This window comes from Dendropsophus ebraccatus, chromosome 3, assembly GCF_027789765.1.
Source record: "Dendropsophus ebraccatus isolate aDenEbr1 chromosome 3, aDenEbr1.pat, whole genome shotgun sequence".
Lineage (NCBI taxonomy): Eukaryota > Metazoa > Chordata > Amphibia > Anura > Hylidae > Dendropsophus > Dendropsophus ebraccatus.
Genome location: NC_091456.1, coordinates 106550331 through 106575507, shown reverse-complemented (window position 1 = coordinate 106575507; position 25177 = coordinate 106550331). Strand labels below are relative to the sequence as shown.

Sequence of the window (25177 nt, the reverse complement as noted above, 5' to 3'; positions counted from 1 at the left end):
TGAACACAAAAATGTATCTACTTGCACTATTGCAAATCTTTTTTTTGGGGGGTCACATACAGTTTCCCCGTCTACAATATACATGTTTTATGGTTTGTTACAATCACTGGGCTTTGTGTAACTGTTATGAGCCTCTTTCCCTGCCATACAAGTAATGACCACTAGATGGTAGTGTTCTATTTTTTTCTACCACAGTATATTATATTTTGATCACTGTTATACCACACTGATGACTTCCTCCCCCTCTGGTTTTGACCTCTGTGTTCTATCCCATATTTCATTTTATTTGTTTTTATGAAATTGATTTATTGTAATAAAGACTTTTTGTATACCTCTACCTAATTGTGCAATCTTTTTGGTTTTTGGCTTTTTTGTTGCACTATAGAATAATGTAGGCAGGACTTTATAGGTTGTCTGTATTATCGGGCTGTGTAATAGGTCCAATAACCTAGCAAATCTGCACTCGTTTACAGTATTGATCGGGACACCATCGGCCTGTGTAATAGCACCCTCTCTGTAGCATAGCATTTGATAAGATTATGCCATAATTTTACTTCTGTGCGATTTCCTCTGATACTGAAGGCGTGCAGAGGTATAGAAATAGACTTGTACTGAACAGTAACACAGCCATGTACATGAGCCTTTACTTTAAAGTTTTGAATGCAATGGGCTAGAACCATCTTCTATGCTACTGTTGCAAATGCAACATGGGTAAACAAAAACTGCGCCTCATGCATAACATTATCTTAGGGAATCTAAGGCAATTTCAAGCGGAGGCCATGTATGGTCCACCGCTGGGCTCCCGATCTTGTGATGTCAAGTCCCCATCAGTGAGTGAGGCGGGACACTGCTGCAGTCACTGACTGGCTGAACGGGTATTTCCTGTGGGGCTGCAATGATTCAGGAGATGATAAATATGGGTCTATGTCTGACCTCTATATCACTAATGCCGACCCCATGTCAGGTATCTGGCATTGTTAGCAGTGTTTCTTTGTGTAAAAAGAAGTTAGTTAGAAACATAGAAGACACTCAGCAGAAAAGACCACCTGCTCCATCTAGTGTAGGGTTGAGTTCATGACATGGTGGCTGGAGACTGGCTGCATCCACTGCACACACAGGAGAATCTGCTTTATATCTTATTCACTCAGGAGTCACCTCAGAATCATGTAGTACATAAGAAGGAGCTGCTGAGCCAGATCTACTTTACACCAGTGTGATAAATAACTCCCCTGGTGTCTGACTGGCTATTTATTTGAAAACTCTGTACTTTGTTACAGTCACAGGAAAGAGTAGACCTTTAATAAGTCTAAAACAGTAAACTATTGTATGGCCCATAATTGGAACTCTAGATCGGAGCTGGAGGAGTCAGTCCCTGATAAAACTCAGGAGTTGGAGCTCTGGCTGTGGCTTACTGACTCAACAGGCATGTGACCTAATAAAGCTGCTGCTAAGAAACAGCACTAAAACTACACAAACTTGAGGAAAAACTATGTATTTGCTAAATCCCTGCCTATTGCTATTTTTGAATACAAATCAGTGACAGAAACCATGTGACATTTTTTTTCAATTTTACTGTGTCCTTAGAGAATTACTACTAAACAAGCAGAGCAGTTAAGATGTAAAGTGTAAGCGCTTCCAAGGTCCCTTTAACAGATAACAGGTATCAATCTCGTTGACTACTATTCCGTTTATACATAGATATCTGCATCCATGTATAAAATAAAGAATGACTAAGATCTGGAATGGAAACAAACACAAAAGCCACAGATATATTTAAAGGGTACTAAAAATTGCTTATATATTGCTGGGGTCACAGAGAAAATATAAAAACTCATGCCCGCCTTACACACTTTCTTTGGGTTCCTCCTGTGATGTCTTTTGAGTCCCCCAACTGAACACTCTGGCTGGTCGGGCTGTTTCTCTCAGAAGAAGCAGCCAATCACTGACTGAAACGGGACAATGCTGAGGTCAGCGATTGGCTGAACAGGCAGTCACTGTCAAGATGAGTCCATCTAGGAGGTAGCAGCCAGATGACTAAGTAGGAGACCTAAAGACCTCACAGGATGACTCCCAAAGAAAGTGGTAGCGGAAGGATATTTTTTTTTACTATTTCTTTCTTTTTGCTGTCCCAGAAATATAAATTTTTTTTAGAGTGAACTACATAAACAAGCGAGGGAAATTTGATGCAGATGTCCTCTGCCCATTGTTCCATAAAAAAAAAAAAAAAAAAAAAAAGAAATTGTAAAGCTGCAGCTGTATTGAGGTGGCTTTGTTATGTAAGTGCTCTTAGAAAAAAAAAAAAGCATTATTGCAACAGCCCTGATAGGGGGGTCCACAGCGCTGTGCATTAACCAGTTTATAGGTAAGTGACGAAAAAGAAAATGTACATAAGCTAAGAGGTAGTATAGGCCTGCCAGCTGTTGACCGCAAACTAAGATTATATTCAGATTTTATTCAAAATTGTGTAATGTGAAATAAAAAAAATAAGAAGGGACATCATTGTGGATTACGAGTAGATCTCCACAATTGGATCTGTTGCTAGGGAGGCTATTTTTTCCATGCATGTGCTTCTGACAGGCCTCCAAAACAGAGAGGGAGGATCTAACTCTACCTACCATTTCTTACCTTTTCATGTCCTTCACAGTGAGCTCATATCCACTCGGACAATTTCACAAAGCAGGCATTTCCTGGAAAGAGTGATTTCTTCAGGCTTTTTAAGAGGGAGGGTTAAGGCATGCACTACAACCCCAACCTGACATCCCACCCAGCCAGGCAATAGGCTTTTTGTGCATGGCAAGGTCAGACATGGAGAGGTCCACTCTGAAGTTATTAGACTGGATGGGGCATGGGAATGTGGGTTTCATATGAAGATGCAAGGATATTACTAATACTTTGTAGAGACACTGAACACTCCAGTCAGCAGGTAAGTGGGACATATTTCAAGAGGCTTTGACACCCACCCAGCCACCCTCAAATGACATAGTGGGACAAAACTTGCACAACGACACCACTTACCAAACTGGCTAAATGCAAAGTCTTGCTGACCACCAGGGGGTTTACTGAGATCCTGAGCTGACTGCCCTGGTGGTGGAGGGAACGCCAGTGGCGCTGCTCCTGGAGTACCAGGTGGTGGTGGAACTCCTGATGGGACGAACTGATCAGGAGGGGGAGGGGGTGGGCCATAGCCATAGCCTGCAATAACACATCAAAAATATATAGGGATAGCTAGAAATTAGTTCTCTTTAGAAGATCCTGTGTGAAATAGGTCTGAATAAAACTATATCTTACCAAAAGGAGGAGGTGTTGCATATCCTGGTGGAAAGCCTTGTGCAGGAAATCCTCCTTGGGGTGTTGACACTAGGAAGGGAAAAGGCGGAGGTGGAGGAGCAGCACCCCGGCCTGCAGGAGGCCCATACCCGCCTGTGGAGAAGACTGCATTAGGAAGAACCAAAAGGTAGGAGATTGAAGTGAACTGCCCCCTGAGTGATAGAATAGCTACATAGACACATGACCAGTTACTTACCAATTGTCTGCCCAGCTGGCATCCACATTCCTAGAGGAAAATAGTTTACAAAAATATTAGGCCAAGAAATAAACCTTATGTATCCCTCAAAATTGTAGCAGCAACATCAACTGGTATTATAAAGTTATATAGATTTGTAATTACTTTTATTTAAAACCTCAAGTCTTTCAGTACTTATCAGCTGCTGTATGTTCTGCAGGAAGTGGTGGATTCTTTTCAGTCTGATACAATGCTCTCTGATGACACAGTGCTCTCTATGTACAAGACAGGAACTGTCCAGCAGAAGTTGTTTTCTATGGGCATTTGCTCCTGCTCTGGACAGTTCCTGTCACTGACAGAGGTGGCAGCAGGGAGCACCATGTCAGACACCACTTCCTGAAGGACATACAGCAGCTGATAAGAACTGAAAGACTGAAGATTTTTTTTTATTAGATGTACATTTCAAATCTGTATAACTTTTTGATACCAGCTGATTTAAAAAAAAAAAAAAAAAAATTCACCAGAGTACCCCTCTAAAATAAAAATAGACTGCATACTTGCACCTCCCACCACTTCCGCTCTCAGATCATTCAGTCCCAGCTGCACAACTTTTTTGCCAGTTAATGAATCAGAGCTGCGCAAGCAGTGTGCAAGTCATATGAAGCTGTCTGAACAGCGGGCAAAGTGGGTACCGGAAGTTCTCAGAGCTGGGGGAGGCAGGTATGGGCCTTCTAATGTTTTAAAGCACTGGGAGGACAAAGGCGTTATCTAGGCTTTCTTACAGAAACAGCACCACTCTGTCCTCCATTTGGGTGCTGTTTACAGCCCAGTTCTACTAAAGTGAATGGATCTGAATTGTAATACACTGTTCAAAACAACTCCCATAACGCCCATGTAGTCCAGTGATAACCAGAAGTGACAGAACATCCCATGGACAATATGATCACCATTAAGAATAGAAAGAGGCTCACATGGCTGCTTTTGTTATCCCTATATGGTCTATAAAATTTCAGCGAATCTGAGAAAGTGGTAGGTGATCATACAGTGTTTTCCTTGGTCATGTAGGTTGTACTAGGCATCATTACACTTCTCTCCCTAACTTTGTGAGGGCTGTCAGATTTACTCAAATCTAGAGAAAAGGGAGATTTATGAAACATTCTTAAGCGCCAATTACATGGGGCGATGCAGAGTAGCAAATGATCGCTATCAGCACCCGGCGGCTGGCGCTATTACATATGTTGGCAGAGAGCGAGTGAGGGGGTGCCGCGGGGAGCTGCCCAAGGAGCTGCCCAACTGACCACTAGATTGTCCGGGCAGCCGATAAAAGATAGCAGCGGTGTGCTGCCGCCGCTCCTATTGCACAGGGTGACGGCAGCAGATTGTTACTATCTATTGTCTTCTATTACATAAGATGATTATTAATATTTGAAATCTGAGCTGTGATTGGTTGCTGTTGGCAACAAAGAACATTCTAACCGTAAGACTTCTTGATAAAATCTCCCCAAAAGTGTTCTATACACCTGCAGGTTTCAAGCAGGTGAGGTTTTGTGAGTGACAAGGATGAGCACAAAGGAATGTACTAATAGGAGGAAGAGGGATTGGCATGTGTAATGTGAGTTATCAGTCTTCTAGAAACATGATCACTTGTAACAGACAAGTAATGCGGTTCTAAACATGCCGTTTACTAGAAGGAAGATCTAAAGCAAATTTATACTAATCACAGGCTTTTGAGCAAAAGGGCCCCCTTCATGAGGCTCTTAATAAATGAATGACAGAGAAAAGTGCAAAGTTTTAAAGAAATCTGTCACAAGGTCTATGCCGCCTTAAATAAGGGCAGAATAAACTAATGACGGGAATGCTGAACAGAACGATGTATTACTTACATAATTCTGTTCAGCCTTTCTCCTGATATGCAGGAGAATGGGCTTCTTGCAGCACCACTCCCTCTGCCCTCCAGTTGCTGATTGACAGCGGTTTGTTTTTGCACAGTATAGGCTGTCAATTGCCAAATCGGTAGGCAAAGGGAACTGGTGCTCATGAATATTAAGGACAGGGGGGGACCATTCTGTTCAGCTTCTCTGCCACTAGTTTATGCTACTGTTAGATAGGGCAGCATAAACCTACTGACAGTCACTTTAAAGCGAATGTGTCACCCCGAGTAACCCAAACAAATCTACTGGTAGCACTGTGCAGGTTATTATAAAAGATGTGCAGGCATACCTTGTCGTGCTCTTATTTTGATTAAAATAAAAAAAATAGTGTTACTGAGTCAAAGAGGCATGTGCTGTGGCACTTTGAAGCGGTACAGGTGCACTTAGACTGATTGAGTGATGACTTCAGACGCGCCAGCAGTGCTTCACAATGCCACAGCACGCACAAGATTTGGCCAGAAACGTTTGGCATAATTAGGGCCAGAGGTGTTACACACATGGAGGGAGACTGGGAAAAAGCACAGCAAGGTGCAGCAGGCCTAGTGACACAGTCACAGCCAGATTAAAGTTACACTGTCACCCCCTTTGTGCATTCTGAAATCTCTACACAGGTGTAAAGGGTAAATTTAGCGTTTATCATACCTTATTTCATATCATACGTCATGGTGTTTGTTCAAGTAAAAAGTGTCCTTTTATCAACTGCAGATCGTATTAAGTGGGCGTGGCCTAGCATAATTAGCACCACTTAGCTCCGCCCACAATGGCACAGTTAGCCCCACCCTCTTGATGCGGCAGTGAGGGGGCGGGGCCAACTGTGTCGTCTGCAGTTGATAAAGGACACATTTTACTTGAACAAACACCATGACGTATGATATGAAATAAGGTATGAAAAACGCTAAATTTACCCTTTACACCTGTGTAGAGAAGTTAGAATGCACAAAGGGGGTGACAGTGTCACTTTAAATTGCCATTTATATCAAAGAACAAAACCACAAGTTAAAAAAAGGTATGCCTGCTTTTTTATATATATTTTTTTTATTACAACTTGCACAATGCTACCTATTGCTTTGTGTTGGTTACTGGGGGTGACAGATTTACTTTAAAAGATGTGACACCAAGAAGTTTGTACATGGAGCTCATTTTAAAGGGTTTACTGGGACTTTTACATTAATTGTCTATCCTCAGAATAGGCTATTAATGTCTGATCAGTGGGGTGCAGACACCCAGCAAACCAGCTGTTTGTCAGAGCCGTAGCTCTACTGTATACACAATCAACGCATCTGGAAGCAGATGGCCCCATTCATTGTCTAGTGGCTTTGTTCCTATTCACTTCAGTAAGATGTGAGCTGCAGTAATCCCAGGGCAACCACTTCACGATAAATAGTGGTAATTGCTTTCAGCTACGTTCATCGGCAGGGGTGCAGTTTGCCCCACCATGTACGAGTCTTGATGCCACATTAAATAAATATTTTACTGGTCTCTCAGTCATTCATTAACTCACCTGATGAAGGGTCCTCTGCGTTCCAAAAGCCTGCAAATACAATTGTTTTGGTTAGCGAAAAAAATACATTGCTAAATTTTAGTATTTAAAAGGCCATTGTTATTAGAAAAAAAAATTTGAAGTCAGAGAAAAATCAAAAGACTATGACTGATCAGCAGAATAAGCCAGGAGAAGTCGGTATAATGTAAGCCTATGAGGCCATTTCACTCACAGACACAGTGAGTCTCTCCCTGCTCATTCTCTTGATCGGTCATGGTGTGAACACTCAAGACTCCTATTGATAAAAACTTCTGACACGTCAAAAGTTTTTTTTAATGACAGGTATGCTTTAGTATCACATACATTTTCTGGCTAACATGATACCATTTTCAATGTACACTATGAGGTGAAATAATGTATGTAATAAACATATACACACATACAAATATATATGTATTTGTATATACATACACTAACTTGTCATAGTGTCACTGCTGTCATTTGTCATTCTGTCATTCCATTGCTTGGGTGAAGAAACCGCTAGCTCTTCTGAGTGGGACATTAGTCAAGGCAGAATAGGCATGACTGCCAGGACACCAGGACTAGGCTTCATAGATTGTTATGCACAATGCTTCACTGTCGTTATAACTTTCTAAATCAGCAGTAATTGTGATATAAAGCAAGTTTGCAATTTGCATTCATAATTTTTTTTAATCATGGAGAACACTGCACATCCTGTTTTCAGTTTTTTCCTCAAAAAACAGGAAACAGTCAGAAAACAGAAGTCCTGTGTATCCCAGGCCATCTGAGCGCTCACAGAGAGAAGGCAGTCATGTGATTGATGGACACATTGAGCCGGGACTCTCTGTACTGGCCGGAATCCTTGTGTTTAATTTTTTTTTTTTTTTTTTTTTACCAGCACAAGTCAGAAAATCTGCCTTCAGGAGACTGGACCTGGATTTCTAGTAAGTTCAGCTTTGTTTTACAGCATGATAACAAAAAAAAAATAATGAATGTATATTGCAAACTTGCTTTATATCATATCTACTGTTGATTTAGATTTTGAAAGTTAACATGACAGTGACACTTTAAGGAGCACTGTGACGTTTTTATTTTGTTGCTATTTAGTAAGGGTGCAGATGTTCAGAGATTTATGTCCAGCACCACATCTGCAATCTATAGAAACATTGGTAGGGTTATAGGATGAACTTGATGGACTTGTCTTTTTTCAACCTTATTAAGTAACTGGGGGATTTACGACAAACAAACATAGGACCTTTTCTAGGACCCACCACTGTGACTATTTTTCACATACACAACTTTTTGAACACAACAGTAGTCAGTCTCACCTTGCGGACTGTAGCTTTGTGGCCACGTGGCAGGAGGCTGTCCTGTCCATCCATTGGCTGCACTTTGCATCCCTCTACTTCCCCACTGGTTAGAACCTGCAGGTCCTGGAGTTTGACTTTTACTATCGCGAGGCTCAGCACGTTTTACTTCCACCTAAACAAAGACAGGAACTGGTCAGAAAATAGCTCTATGGTTACTGCCCAATCCCCACCCACTACACCCAAAATTATACTTATAAGCTTAGCATTCTAATACTTAACTTTAATTATATTATATTAAGTATTCTATATGGGTGTCTGAAAAACTTGACATGTACAGTATAAAGCATATTTATTTCTTACTTTGTGTGGAAAACTAGGGATTCTTAATATAGCTCTTAAAAAAATAGTAATAAAGCAAGAAAGCAATGCTCTCATCCGGACTGTCGGAACAGTTTTTTTCTTGCCATTCACCAGAGTGGCATAACGTCATGTGGATAGTTGTCTAGGCTCCCCTCACATCGGACAATCTCACAGGGCTGGGATGCTGCTAGGGAGACTGCTGATTGGCTGCTTCAGAAATAGCTAATGGAAGATAAAGACTTACCTTCCCCAGGCTAACGCTTTAAGAATCTCAATATAATTAACTTGCAAATAATGTCAGAGGGAATGGATGTGGTAAGAGAATCTTACACTATATCTAACAAAAAAAGTAAACAAAACATGCAAGTAATACAAAATGGACAGTTTGGTCAATAAGAAGCATATTCTTCATACTGTGTTGTTAAGTTTCATCACACTAGCCTGGCTTCATCACCCACATGGCTTTGGGACTGCATGTTTCTTGGCACCTTTTTAGTAAGGCCTCGTGTCATGTGCTTCTAAACACTACCTTACATGAACGTTAACATCAAGATGTCCTACTTAGACTATACTTTACTATAGGTATAGACTGCTTTCCAGTAGACGAGACACCATCATAAAAAGTAATAGGCAGCTATATGCAGCTAATAAGCTATACTAGATTCTATTTAGTATATTACCCTTGTACTAGAAACAGTAGTTTCTAAATTGTTGCTCACTGGCCTCAGGTGTACAGACTGTCTAGCAAGCCCACAGACAGAATAGACTAAGACGAAGGTGGTAAAAGGGCTCAGAAAGGCTTCCCTTAAGCCAGCGTGGCCACATTACGTAACACTGTCCACCATTAAAGTGATTGTGCAAACAAACAGTACACTCACTTCCCAGTCAGTCTGAACACCAGACACATGTTTTATGAAGAAAATACAATCTTTGAGGAATTTTAGTTTTGATGATAGTGTCACTCTAAAGAAATTTTTCTTCTTGCTACTTAGACATCCTGTCTGATGTGGTAACATTCGTCTATGTGGTACCGCATAGCTAACATTTACAATTACAGTAATGGTTATCACACTCATAAAATGGAGTAACCTCTCCTACACTGACTTCTCTCTAAATTACGACAATTTTGAGCTTTTTATTCTACATTCTATATGCAACAGCACAACTACTGGCAACTCCTAATGTTAGCGATGGAACTAGAAATCCTAAAAGACATGACAACACAGTATGAACAGATCACTTTACTGCAGAATGGTTAAACTACTGAGAACTCTGTATTTGTACCAAAGCTTCACAGTAAGTGACCCAGTAATGAAACAGTAACAGCAACCAGTCCTTCATGAAGTCTTACCAATTTATATCATGGAAATAAATTCATGTATTTTATATTTATTATGCCCATCCCCTAACAAAATTTGCAGCACCCATGACATCAGAAGGAGTGGCATCAAACCAAACCTTAGGCAGCAGAGATGTCCTTGAGGGCCTTGTGACTTAGGAGCAAGATTACAACAGACAATGAATTTAAAGGGTACCTGTCACAAAGCTGATCTCTCTCAATCGGCAGGCACAGACAGCTGTTCCCTGAAGATCAGGCTATCATGGAGATGCTCCAAGCCACTCAAGTTCCGTGTGCGAGACAAATTCATAGGGCTGGCGTAGGACATAAACACCAACTTGACCTTCTGGCTGTAGCTGCATCTACATGCCGTTCAGGAAAGTTCAGCTTCATGACAGGTACTCTAACCAAACATTCCTCTTTCCTTCTTTAGAAGATACATTCCCACCTATTCTTTAGATTTAAAGCCCCATTCTCCACCCCACCTCCACTACAAAACCAGCAACTCACCAAGAACATTGACTGCTGCCCAAGACTTAGCTTAGTCTTAAGGTAAAATAAAACTACAACTACACACTTTTTTGCCCATGATGTCGTGAAAATGCATGTTGACAGCCTGGTCCACTGATTGTTCGTCCTCGAAAGTTATAAATCCAAAACCTAGCCAACGACGAAGAGTGAATCAAGGTAGCAGGGTGTTGTGACACAAAACAGGATGATGAACAGTATTAGGAGCAAAACCAAGACCTCAACAGCAGGATCGGCTTCAAGCAACTGCAGCTGGACTAAAACTGCCATTTGGTACACAGACAAATGGGAGAATTGTAGAGGTGCAAGTTATTATTCTAGCCACAGGAAAACATTCATCTGGTTACTGAGAGATTAAAAAAGATATTTATATATAAATAATTATTTTGTCAAGAATAGAAATACAGGATTGGTGCATAAAACTAATGGTATTTATATGCAGAAATACCAATGCACCCTAGTAATCCTTTCTCCTGAATTCTACATGATAGTAACCCATACTGAGAAAGCAATATGTGCTGTGAAGTTGCTTGTGATCCTGCTGCTGCTTCTTGGTGGCATATTGCTTTGCAGCTAGTGCTGACAGCAGCCATACATTTTTCTAAAGCGTTAAACAGAGATACAATATCTATAACAGCTAAGGACTACCAAAGCTTTTCCAACACTGTTGGAAAAGCCCAGAGTCTAAACTGGAGAGATAGCTATATGAATACACAAAGATACAGGCCAAGCTGAGATCTGGCAGGACAATTCCTGCTGTCAGCAGCAAGAGCAAAAGACATTGTAAAGTATAAGGGTATAAACCCACACACCGTATAAGCAGCGTATTTACTGCTGCGATACGCAGCAAATACGCAGCAAACACGCAGCAAATACGCAGCAGATTAGATCTAAATAACTGAACACAGCATCAAATCTGTACCAACAAATCTGCTGCGTATTTGCTGCGTATTTGTTGCGTATCTGCTGTGTATACGGTGTGTGGGTTTGTACCCTCAGAGTGAAAGTTTTGCATTTCCCACACTATGGTGAGTGAAGTGTAAACGAAGTATCAGTAGATGGTGAAAGATTACCATCAGCACTCACTGCCGATCACTCAGAATGGAAGCAAAGAACAACCAAAGGAGGCCACACACATATAATGTGTATTGCCAAATCCTTTTATTCTCAGGGGAGGTAAGCTGCCACAAGAGGATCCTGACAGGAGGGTTTTCTCCTGTCCCCATTCAAAACACATGCATGAGTGTGCATGTATATTGGGGGGGGGGGGGGGGGGGGCAGAGATTATGAGGGCCTATAAAACAGTCAGTGATCAGAGCTGCAGCACATATTACGCTCAGATGAAACGGACCTACATAACTTATAAAACTTGTCTTTGTCTTCTTTATGTTTAGTGTGGACAGAGTCACCAGAGCTTAGCGTCTGTTGAGCCCCCTCTCCCTGCCTTGTCCAGTGCTGTTAGCTAGCTGCCCCTGTGATGAGACAGGAAGAGGCAGTTCAACAGATGCTTAACTCCACCTTAGTGACTTTGTCCAACAGTGATGAAAGCACACAGGAAAACTAGGGTGACAGTATCACTAAGGTTTTACATCTCCAGCCTATTGGAAAAGTAGAGTCTCACAACACTTCCTGTCCCCCTATTGATATGTTACCTATGTTAAACTATATGTGATATGTGAATAAGACATGGGACCACTAAACTCATCTACTTCAAATTCCAAAAAGCTTGGTTGCCCATTGTTAAAAGCTACAAACGCCTTAAAGGGGTATTCCCATCTCCACTAATATTGTTAAAGGGGTTGTCTGGTATAAAATGATATTCTGCTATGCTGCCAGTATTGCAGGGGACACATCCTGCTGCTAATGGACAACTGCTCCTTTACCCAACTCCTCCTCTCCCTACCCTCACCTCCTCCGATGTACACTCCATCCGTATCTACTGCCCCTCCATGCCATTTACTGATCACCAGATCACTAACCACCTCCTTTAGCCTCGTACAGTGGTCCTCTATGGCCACTCACAAAAAGGGTCACACTGGACCTTATTTTTACCTGCCACTGTCCCATATCTGACCTCACTAGTACACCTCTTCACATCTCCAACCACAACCTTTTAACATTCTCTTCTCCCTTTTCCTCAACTACCCCCCCTCCCCCAAGTCCAGAAACTTGACCAAACTCACTGAAATTGACACTCTCCTGCCAGTCTCCACCACAGCTTCTCATAATGGCACTGATGCAGCCACAACCCTTAACTCCACAATTACCTCTTGGCTCTGTTGCCCCTCTCATGCACAACAGAACATGACACATCAACAGACAGCCATGGCACACCGACCTAACTAGAGATGAGCGTACCTCGAGCATGCTCGAGTGCATCCGAACCCGATCTTTCAGCATTTGATTAGCGGTGGCTGCTGAAGTTGGATAAAGCCCTAAGGCTATCATGGATATAGTCATTGGCTGTATCCATGTTTTCCAGACAACCTTAGAGCTTTATCCAACTTCAGCAGCGCCAGCTAATCAAATGCCGAACGATCGGGTTCGGATGGACTCGAGCATGCTCGAGGTTTGCTCATCTCTAGACCTAACCAAACAATTAAGGCAAGTGTCCAGGGCTGCTGAACGGCACAGGAAGAAAACTTGCCCCAAGGAAGACTTCCAGACATACAGGCAAGCACTCCTTAACTTCAAATCTGCAAAACAGGATTACTTTACTTCCCTCATATCTTCTTTGTCTCACAACCCTAGGCAACTGTGTCTCAACACCTTTACCTCCCTCTCTCATCTCTGGTGAGGACTTTGCTGCATTCTTCAAACACAAAATTGATGATAACTGAGAAAAAGTCACCTTACAGTCCCCCCCTCATGCCTGTTCAGTGCTATGCCCCACTAACTTACACCTCCACCATCTCTGAAGAACGCCTCTCCAAATTACTCTCCACATCACACTTGACCCAATCCATCCCACCTTATCCCCAACCTTCTACCCTTTGCCTCTAAAATGCTGGTACAACAAGTCTACCATTCTCCCACTTTTCATCCAACTCCATCTACAACCCCCTGCAATATGGATATCTATACTTTTGGCCTGGGATACATTATAGAAATAGAATCCCACTACTTAAAAGTACCACCTCTATGTGATTGACACTTAGTTTCTACCTCTCTAGTCCAGATAACCTATAATAATTCTGCACCACACTTTCACTAGCTGCACTTTACCTTCTGTCTCTCTCCCCATACCTCATAGATAGTAAGCCCTCGCGGACAGGGTCCTCTTTCCCCATGTACCAGTCTGTCATTTGCCTTTTTCATGTAACATGCTGTGATCTTGTAATATTCCTGTTTGTCCCCCCTATTGCTTGTATAACACCCAGGAATCAAGGGTGCTTTAAAGATATAATAATGAGTGAGGTATGCTTACCTGTCCCGCTCTGCCGCAGCTGCTGCTGTCAGCGTTTTTAAAACATCTGGTGATGCGCCGTTCCCTCTGGAAATGGAAGGTCAGCATAAACTCTATATGGTCTATGCTGAGCTTCCATTTCCTGAGGGAATGTGAGTAAGTGTAAGTATACCTCACTGACGTATATCCTGCAGCATAGAAGAATTTATCCCGGCCAACCCCCTTCAAACTTGTAGGGCCACACCAGGCAGACCACTGCTTTTAGAGCAGAGTTGTGGTCTGTAACCTAGACAGTGAGTTGAGAACAAAGAGGGAAAGAGTAGCATATCAGAAGGAGGCAAGTTTACTGGATTTATGTATCAGCAAAAATATTTCGTTTGCTAAGCCCTACAACTGTAACTGTTACTGTTAACTAACTGTTGAGATAGGAATACCCCTTTAAAATGGACACTTTATAAAATGAATGATTTTTTTGAGGATTTAAGAATAAAAACCTTTTGGCAGCTTTCATTTATCAAAACTAAAATAGGTAAGCTAAACAAGCCTGCAAAATCTGCAAGATCTCTAACAGATCACACTAAAAAAGTTTCTGCAGCTTGCTAGATTCAGTAAGACATAAGAGCTGTAGAGGCCAAACAAGTGAGTATTTTAACAGCCTATTAGAGATTTATTTCAATTAAAAACATACATTTTAAATACCCCAAATATGTTCATATAACTTAAAGTAGATGGACAATGGTATTTTATTTACCTGCACAGAATCAAATGACTAAAATATACATAGAAGTACTGACGCTTCGTTTACACCCCAAACATAAAAGCACCCAAAGCCTCTCTAACTAAACTGGCCTGTACCTGAGTGATAAAGCTTATACACCTAGAGAAAAGAAAGCTAGAGAGATAACATTAATCACAGTCAAACAACAAAACAAACAACTTAACAATACTTTACTGTAACTTAAAATGGAGAAGAATGTAAACAAAATATATCTTAGCTTAAAATGGAAAGGAACACTACCATATATATGGCTTAAAGGTGAGATGAAAAAGAGGACATTCAGATGGCAAACAATTTTAACAGTATGTATGAAGCAGGCAGTGGATGTTTTGTGGCCAGCACCAGCACGTGACCTGGGCTCTGAGAGGAACACTGAATTGGACAACAGGACACAATGCATCTAGCACACAATACAGAACACCCAGGATTCTGATTGGTGCACTGGCATTATTTTAGGAAGACCATACATGTGTAACAAACAAAAAGGATGATAGTTTGAAAAAAAATACAGATCATGTAAAAGTGAAACACAAACATCACAGCTTGCAAATGACCCAACATGCAGCACAATAAAGTAGGCTGCAGTTTTGTTTTCTCTTTTTTTGAAGAGGGGGAAGAATTTGAGGATATCGAAGCTCAATTTACAAAGGCTGTCAGTTTGCACACAATACTAGAACATTGTCAATGCAATATGGAGCAAGCATTAAATCCCTGAGAAGTGAAGACAGGTAATGTGTGAAGCTCGGTCACTTGGAAAACTGTTTGCCATCTAAATGAGGAGAAGTATGACAGTTTGGAAAGTAAGATGATCAGCAATTATTTACCTCTCGGCCTCTGCTTCTCTGCATCATAAATCATCACAACTTCAGTCACCTGTCAACCAGATACAACCCATTAATATAGTGTAGGCACCAACAGGACTTACAAAGACATACTGAAATATGGCTGCACTTACCACTCCAAAACGCTTGAAGTAATCTCTGAGCTCAGCTTCCCCACAGTTATGTGGAATTCCACCCACAAATATCTTATTAGATTTATTGCTTTCGGTTCTAGGGCTTTTCTGCTGCTGTACAAATAGAAAAAAATATTCTATGTCAACACCAAACCTAGCTCCATGTTTTTATCCCTCAGTATTATTCACTCATTCAATAGAATAAGGGGTACTACAGCCAGGACCCCTTTTTCGGCAAAGCCTGGGAAGGGGGTGGGTGAAAACAACAACAATATCCACTGACCACCCTGGCTCCAGCACTGTGTAATGCGAGCGGCAGCACTGTAGCAGGAGAGGTAACTAAATGGTATTGTTTTCACACATCCCGTCCCCAGGCAGTCAAAAAAGGTGTCTCCGCTGGAGTGGCCCTTTAAGATCACATGCTCTTACCCATCCTTCTCTTGGCCTAGTCCTTTCAGGTTGCATCCCGCGAGGTGTGCATGGCTTTGGATCAATCTATAAACACAATAGTCCAATATATGAGCACACACAACAAGATCTCAACTCTTCAAGCCCCAGAGCAGAAACAAAACTATTCTAAACATATATTCAAGAGGCTTTCAGGATACACCCAAGGAGGATAATGAAATGCTATCACAGCCAAATTCCTAAACAGAATACAATTATTTCAAATTGTAGCAGAATTACAACCAAAAATATTTTTCAAGGCTCACACACTGGTACCAAAGCACAAGGTAAACCCCATGCATACTAAGGTGCCATTTACTGTACATAGCATTTCTGTTCTGTCAGAGGAAGTCATCTTAGGCTCCCTTTCTTAACAGGAAATCTGGTCACATTTCTTGACCCATAGACTTCTATTGGGCACCGATTCCTCTCAGAATTTTTCCTTAAGGGTGTCGGTTCTGGAAAACAGGTCAGAAATGATAAAACCTTCCCTGTCTGACACGTCAATTCTTTGAGCGGAGAGCAGCAGGAGTGGAGGCGCGCATGTCCTCCTATAAAGAAACAAGTGTCACACTGAGGCAGGCAGGCCACATTTGCTCAGTGTAAGCATACCCTAACATTGCATCATGATGTAAATGGGGCCTAATAGTATTATCACTTAATTCTGTACATCAATAAACCAGTAAATATTTTGTAAGGAAGGGGAAAACGACAATTACTACTAAATTCAGTTGTTTTTTTTTATCTGTGTGGCGCTTGCAATTAATTAGATGTGCAGTCTTTGTGCCGGTGACCCCATTCACAACAAACATCTGCTACAATTTGTTAATTGTTACAAAGGTATGTCACAAGGTACACACCTCCTAACCATCATAAAAAGTTAAAAGATGGCAGTGGTATTGGGGTGTGTGTGTCTGTGTGAGGGCGGGGGGTATACTTACATTTCTGCCATCCAGCGTATGGGGTCTACTGGCCAGTACTGTGCCAACACAGTTTGGGTCTTTGAATTTTACGAAACCAAATCCTCTTGATTGATTCGTAGTTTTGTCTTTCATTATCACACAGTCAACAACTTCTCCATACTGGGAGAAGTAACTGCGCAGGGTTTCTGTATAAAGCACAAGTACATAAAATAGGTGTGAGGTAAGCAGGTCTTCATACAAATGCAATAGTCTACCGCCAAAGAAAAAAAACTGTTCAAATTTTAAAGGTGATAAGGGAACAATTTCCCTACACATAAATGACTACCTTTTCATAACATGTCATTTTAGATCCAACAGCCTGATAAATGTATGACCTCTTGATGGAGGATAGAGCTTTACTTTTGGAGCTCTTGGCAGCTTGTAGTCAGCACTACAGGTAGCAGAGACATTACATACTGATTTACTGCTGAGTTGAACCAAAGAAAAAAAAAAAAAAAAAAAAATCACTATTCGGGTACAAACACACACCGTATACGCAGCTTATTTACTGCTGCGATATGCAGCAGATTAGATCTAAATAAGTGAACACAGCATCAAATCTGAACCACCAAGTCTGCTGCAGATCTGCTGCGTATCTGGTGTGTGTGTTTGTACCCTTAGGGTACGTTCAAACTTACCGGATCCGCAGCAGATTTCTTTAATTAAATGAACACAGCATCAAATCTGCTGCGGATCCTGTAGGTGTGAACGCACCCTTAGGGTGTGTTCACACTTACTAGATCCGCAGCGTATTTTCTGCTGCGGATCCGCAGCAGATTTCATTTAAATAACTGAACACAGCATCAAATCTGCTGCGGATCCTGTAGGTGTGAACGCACCCTAAGGCTGGGTTCACACTACGTATATTTCAGTCAGTATTGTGGTCCTCCTATTGCAACCAAAACCAGGAGTGGATTGAAAACACAAAGGATCTGTTCACAATGTTGAAATTGAGTGGATGGCCGCCATATAACAGTAAATAACTGCCATTATTTCAATATAACAGCCGTTGTTTCAAAATAACAGCAAATATTTGCCATTAAATGGCCGCCATCCACTCAATTTTAACATTGTGTGGACAGAGCCTTTCTGTGTTTTTAATCCACTCCTGGTTTTGGTTGCAATATGAGGACCACAATACTGACTGAAATATACGTAGTGTGAACCCAGCCTAACGGTGCATTACACGCACAGGATCTGCAGCAGATATGATGGCGCAGATTTGAATCTGCAGCAGATTTGATGGCCCAGAATTGATTTGCTCAGAATCAGCTGCAGATCCTGTACGTGTGAACACACCCTAAGGGTAGCTTCACACGTACCGTATCGCAGTGGATTTTCTGCCGAAGCAGATTTGACTAAATGAACACAGCATCAAATCCGCACTGTAAAATATGCTGTGATTTGATGCGGTGTTCATTCATTTAATCAAATCTGCTGCGGATTTGCTGCGGACCCGCAGCATAAAATCCACTGCGATGCGAACACACTGCCCAAGCACATACCAGTTGTCTGAGTCCCTGCAAGCTATGCCCAGAAAACATACTTTGATGAACTCCCGCACTGTATGGAAATGCAGTTACATTAGGCATTAGGGAGGTCCCTAGATCCCAAGTAGTCCTGGGGCTGGCCAGTGCTGTACCTTCACAGAGGTCAACCTGGCAACACGTACAGTGGTGTGAAAAAGTGTTTGCCCCCTTCCTCATTTTTTTGCATGTTTGTCACACTTAATGCTGCGTTTACACGTAACTATAATCGTGCGAATTTGCGCGATAACGATTCAATTCGAACGATAATTGTACTTGTAAACGCAGCGAACAATCAAACGACGAACGAGAAACCGACCATACGTTACCTGCTCCGCATAGCAGGTCTTCGACATCCCCAGCTCCCCTCTTCAGTGCACTGATCAGTGCTGCCTTGCATTGATTGGATGAAGAGGGGAGCTGGGAATTTCAAACGGCTCCTCTTCAGCCAATCAGTGCACTGCAGAGCGGAGGCAGGGATATCGAAGACCTGCTACGCGAAGCAGGTAACGTATGCTCGCGGCGGCGGGGCGGCGATGAAAGCGGCGGCGGGGGTGGAGCAGGGGGCTGCGGTTGACCGTGACCGCAAAACGATTTTTACGTACGATATATCGCTGATCGTTACTGTCTAAACGCTGATCGTTATGAAAAAAAAATCGTTACTCAGACGTCGTTAATCGTACGATCGGGCCAATTATCGTTTCGTGTAAACGCAACATAAGTCAAACCAATTTAAACAATAGTCAAGGACAACACAAGTAACACAAAATGCAATTTGTAAATGAAGGTGTTTATTATTAAAGGCAAAAAAAAAAAATCCAAACCATTATGGCCCCGTGTGAAAAAGTGGTTGTCCCCTAAACCTAATAACTGGCCACCCTTAGCAGCAACAACTGCAACCGTTTGCGATACCTTGCAATGAGTCTTTTACAGCGTTCTGGAGAAATTTTGGCCCACTCATCTTTGCAGAATTGTTCTAATTCAGTTACATTAGAGGGTTTTCGAGCATGAACGGCCTTTTTAAGGTCATACCACAACATCTCAAAAAGTATTCAGGTCAGGACTTGGCTACACCACTTCAAAGTCTTCATTTTGTTTTTCTTCAGCCATTTAGGGGTGGACTTGCTGGTGTGTTTAGGATCATTGTCCTGCTGCAGAACCCAAGTTCGTTTCAGCTTGAGTTCACGAACAGATGGTTGGACATGCTCCTTCAGGATCTTTTGGTAGACAGCAGAATTCATAGTTCCATTTATCACAGCAAGTCTTCCAGGTCCTGACGCAGCAAAACAGCCCCAGACCATCACTACCACCACCATATTTTACTGTTGGTATAATGTTCTTTTTCTGAAATGCAGTGTTCCTTTTACGCCAGATGTAATGGGACACACCTTCCAAAGAGTTCCACTTTTGTCTCATCAGTCCACAGAATGTTTTCCCAAAAGTCTTGGGTATCATCAAGATGTGTTTTGGAAAAACTGAGAAGAGCTTTAATGTTCCTTTTGCTCAGCAGTGGTTTTCTTCTTGGAACTCTGCCATGCTGGCCATTTTTGCAAATTTTTTGTCTTTTTCTGATGGTGGAGGCATGAACTCTGACCTTAACTGAGGCAAGTGAAGCCTGCAGTTCTTTGGAAGTTGTTGTTGTTGGGTCTTTTGTGACCTCTTGGGAGAGTCGTCGCTGCGCTCTTGGGGTAATTTAGGGCGACCAGCCACTCCTGGGAAGGTTCACCACTGTTCCATGTCTTCGCCATTTGTGGCTAATGGCTCTCACTGTGGTTCGCTGGATTCCCAAAGCTTTGGAAATGGCTTTATAACCCTTTCCAGACTGATAGATCTCAATTACTTTCTTTCTCAATTGTTCCTGAATTTCTTTGAATCTTAGCATGATGTGTAGCTTTTAAGGATCTTTTGGTGGACTTTACTGTGTCAGGCAGCTCCTATTTAAGTGATGTCTTGATTGAGAACAGGTGTGGCAATAATCGGCCCTGGGTGTGGCTAGAGAAATTGAACTCAGGTGTGATAAACCACAGTTATAGTATGTTTTAACAAGGGGTGCAATGACCTTTTCACACAGGGCCATGATGGCTTGGATTTTTTTTCTCCTTTAATAATAAACACCTTCATTTACAAATTGCATTTTGTGTTTACTAGTGTTGTAGTTGACTATTGTTTAAATTGGTTTGATGTTCCGAAACACTTAAGTGTGACAAACATGCAAAAAAAACAGGAAATAAGGAAGGGGGCAAACACTTTTTCACACCACTGTACTGCAGCGACCATTATACAGCACTGCGAATAATCACGTCCAGAGGGGCCCAGATGCCTAGTTGGGCAGAATTTCCATCCAGTAAGTGAGTTATCAAAGTTAGGCTGCATTCACATGGAACATGGACATGGAGGGCCTGTAACAGAGTGTCGCGTCTCCGATATGATGCAGCAAGCGGGGGAACAGTACTGATATGTGCCGCGCTGTAATGAAACAGTTTTTGGGGTATAGCTTGCAGGAACCCATGCAACCAAAATAGGTTTGGGCAGTTTGCTTCGGTATATTAATAGTGATATAGCTCAATAGTGATTTTCCACCTGATTGGCTACCCAGGATTGGAAAAACAAAAGCTAATTTCTTCCAAAAACAACACCACCAGCATCTAGTTGTGTGTGGTGCATCGAAGTGAATGGAGCTAAGGACAGGTGCTTGTTTTTCTGGATAACCTCTTTAAATAGGTACAAGATAGAGTTCTCTCTGCTGTTGGCAGCAGCCAAATGGTTAGGCTGGAGTGATTTTTGGCCAGGAGGATTAGGAGAAAAGTAACATGCTCACTCAGTCAGCGTCTGAGGCGGAACCCAGCAGGGCTGACACGTCATGTCCCAGGTCCCCTCTCTTACCAGGAAATGGCCGGGGACCAGAGCTGCGGTATACTGTGGTGGAGCGAGCATGTTACTTCTTTCATCCTAACCCTCCTCACCACTCAAAAACCACCCCAGCCCAGAAGCCTAAATAGAAGCTGGAACAATACTGACAGTACAGACAAACTGTAAAAGATCTATAGGGACAAATACAAAGAGTCAGGTCATGGTGACACAAGGTGTGTTATTGTGGTACAGCAGTATTTTATAGTTCTAAATGTGTCAACAATGTTAAAGGATGGGCATTAAAAAAGTGATGCTGTCCACTGACACACAAGGTTAAATAAAAAGTTACTCATTTTCCTTTTTTAATAAGAATATATGAACCGCAGTGATAAGATATTAAACATAAGACCGCACTAGAGATTACTCAACAGTTAAAGGGGTAGTGCGGCGGTAAACATTTATTCACAAAATAACACACATTACAAAGTAATACAACTTTGTAATGTGTGTTATATGAATGGCCCCCTTCCCTGTGTTCCCCCCATCCCGGAAGTGTGGTGCATTATACTCACCGCATTTGTGTCGACCCCCGTCAGCAATCTTGTGACAATGAGTCTTCGGGAGGCTGGCCGGACCGCTCCAGTCGTCCCTCGTGCCGGCCCCCCTCTGCCTAGTCATCAGCTACTCAGCCGCGATTGGCTGAGCACAGTTATGCCGATGACGCGGCAGAGGGTGGAGGTGTTCAGCCGGCCTCCCGAAGACTACGTCATTGTCACAAGATGGTGGCCGGGGGTCAACACGAATGCGGTAAGTATAATGCACCACACTTCCGGCTCTAGCGTGGGCGGGGGTTTGAAACACCGGGAAGGGGGCCATTCACATACATAACACACATTACGAAGTTGTATAACTTTGTAGTGTGTTATTTTGTGAATAAATGTTTACCGCCGCACTACCCCTTTAAAAGAGTCTGAGATGTCAACACATGAGAAATCATACGACCTTAATCTATAGCTTTATGCATTCAGAGATGTGTAAAGATGGCGAAAGTTGCAGCTGCATCCACCTTCTCCAGGAAGAGGGATTCAAATGCTAATTGTTTGGGTTCGTGCAAACCTCAACTTTTGATAAGTTCACTCATCTCTAGTATACTGGAAAAAAAGTTTGGGGCTTTTTTTTTTTGTATATAGATTTGGGCTTGTTTTTTGTAGTAAAATACATTTTGAATTTGCAATAAGGTGTAAACACACACACGTTTGTTTCCTAGTTGAATAAAGCAGCACCTCTATTCAAGATCTACTGACTCTTTGTATGAAGCACATAAGCACATACAAAATTATGGATTAGTAAATAATAAAGCATGAGTCTCCAAACAGCAGCCCTCCAGCTGTGGCAAAACTACATTTCCCATCATGCCTGGACAGCCAAATCCTAAGCTTTAGCTGTCCAGGCATGATGGGAGTTGTAGTTTCGCAACAGCTGGAGGGCCGCAGTTTGTAGACCTATGTAATAAAGCATGTGTGTATTAATCCAGATGTAAAGCACAGTACCCCATAATTGTAATTGTGGGTGCTGTAACAAGACTATGCATAGTGAGGGGAAAAGGCCTAAACACAGTTAATCCATTTCAAGGGGCAAATTTTAGCTATAACTAAAAAAGTAAAGAAGTCCTTATAAATGGTGAACAAGTTCATAAAGTGAGTTACAGTATTGTAACATTGTCATTTGGCATTAACTTACCCTGCGTTGTACTCCAATCAAGGCCACCAACAAAAAGTTTTCTAAAAAAAAAAACACATGCATTAGTCAGTTCAATAGCCAAAACACACAAAACCCCTAAATGGTGTGGTACATTTAGATTTTTGATATGAATACTTAAAGGAAAACTATCAGCAGGTAAGAAATCTAACATGCTGATATCTCCCTTTTTCGCAGGGGCGCTGAGAATGAAGGTATCTCTCTTACCTTCATCCTTAAAGCATAAAGAAACAAAGAGCTAGACATAAATCAAAGAGTGCACTCCACTATATAATTTATGAAAATAGAAAAAATAAATTTTATTGAATATACTCACATAGAACACTACACAATACAATTAAAAACACTTAAAAAAGTTCCAGTCAGGAACATACGAGTCTACGGTCTACCCACACAATCAGTATTGGGTATCAGACCTACGGGGGGTAGCAAACAAATAATATTGTTAACATGACCCAAATATAATATATTTAAGATGTCAAAAAATAAAGAAGTCAAATCCCTAGGCACTGCGTGCAAAAAACCAGTGTTGCCTAGAGAAACAGTGTTGAACAAAATAAAACCTTAGTCAAGTCAGAAAATATAATCAAAAACCATAATGATGGAAACATGAATCCAAATATCGGCAAAACAAAAGACCAAGGTACTGTACTACAAGGATATCAAAATGTATGTCTAAAGAGATATCACCCAGAGCAACACAGGATAGATGTCGGTGCCTGAATGGATCAAGGGTCATGGAGCTACTACCCCCGAAAAAGAACCCCACGCGTATCGTCACCCTCAGGTTGAGCCACCTGTCTTCTTGTGTTCATCCTTAAAGCGACTCTGTAACCACAATCTGTCCCCCCAAACCACTTGTACCTTCGGATAGCTGCTTTTAATCCCAAGATCTGTGCTGGGGTCTGTTCAGCAGGTGATGCAGTTACTGTCCTAAAAATATACTTTAAGGGTATATTCACACGGACGGGCTCGCAGCGAGATTCTCGCTGCGAGCCCGGCAGTTCCCATACACGACATACTTGCTGCGGTCTGAACGACCGCAGTGAGTATGTAATTATACCGCCCTTAACCCCTTCTGCTCCCCCGCTGTGTATATACTTTACCTGTCCTCGCTGCACGGGGCCGGCGTCCTACTCTCCCGCCCGGCCAATCAGTGGCTGCGGCTGGGCAACACACTGATTGGCCGGACAGGAGAGCAGGACGCCGGACCCGTGCAGCGAGGACAGGTAAAGTATATACACAGCGGGGGAGCAGAAGGGGTTAAGGGCGGTATAATTACATACTCGCTGCGGTCGTTCAGACCGCAGCAAGTATGTCGTGTATGGGAACTGCCAGGACCTGCCGGGCTCGCAGCGAGAATCTCACTGCGAGCCCGTCCGTGTGAATATACCCTTAAACTTGAAGCCTGTGCCAAACAAGAGTATCTGTGCCCTAACTTTGCACAACTTCTCTGTCCCTCCTCCTCCCCGCCCTCCTCCTCATTAGAAATGCTCCAGGCAGATTGCCTCCTATTCCCCACCTGTGAACGATCCAGCCCATGTGCTGGGTGGAAAGGACCTGCAATGTTCAGCATTGAGAAAATGTTTCAGTGGCATTCCATATGATGAAGAGGGTGGGGAGGAGGGATGGAGGGGTGGTGCAAAGTAAGGGACAGAGTCGCTTTAATGCCACTGCCGTGTGGGAAAGCCGACCCCAGAGCACCAATCTGGTCTGCCCACTCTACTAATATTCATTAGGAGCGGTGGTCTGGCTCCAAAGTGATGGATTACACAGTGGATATAACTACTAAATACACAGACACAGATGGGTTTTTCTTTAACCTCTTATTGTTGGAAACCCCATAAATTTTTTTTACCCATATAAATGCAGTGGGTGCAGATTATTGCGTTCAAAGCAGTGCCCTATACTGATAGCAACGTTTACAATACAAAAACAGATTGACTGCCGAATGTAAGACATCAGGTTAGCCACGAAAGGGCCAGATGGAAGAGTGACTAGAGGGTCTGCAGCACAAGAATTGT

At 42.3% G+C, this 25177-nt stretch overlaps 1 protein-coding gene across 9 annotated transcripts in view; it reads right to left on the bottom strand.

Annotated features, from left to right (window-relative positions):
* Positions 1–25177, bottom strand: part of DAZAP1 (DAZ associated protein 1) — a 46022-nt gene that overhangs the window by 5450 nt on the left and 15395 nt on the right. Inside the window, exons 2-13 of one of the 9 annotated variants that reach the window (XM_069962440.1) lie at positions 23136–23176; positions 16999–17165; positions 16040–16105; positions 15611–15724; positions 15480–15528; positions 10521–10603; positions 8263–8416; positions 6935–6964; positions 3524–3553; positions 3289–3432; positions 3016–3192; positions 2626–2687 (exon numbers count right to left, since the gene is read on the bottom strand). In XM_069962440.1, coding sequence (XP_069818541.1) covers positions 2650–2687; positions 3016–3192; positions 3289–3432; positions 3524–3553; positions 6935–6964; positions 8263–8416; positions 10521–10603; positions 15480–15528; positions 15611–15724; positions 16040–16105; positions 16999–17165; positions 23136–23176 — 1093 coding nt within the window. In that variant the 3' untranslated portion in view covers positions 2626–2649. Of the gene's footprint in view, positions 1–2625; positions 2688–3015; positions 3193–3288; positions 3433–3523; positions 3554–6934; positions 6965–8262; positions 8417–10520; positions 10604–15479; positions 15529–15610; positions 15725–16039; positions 16106–16998; positions 17166–23135; positions 23177–25177 lie in introns of those variants that run through there. The other 8 variants (XM_069962442.1, XM_069962436.1, XM_069962437.1 and 5 more) reach the window with 8 other exon arrangements.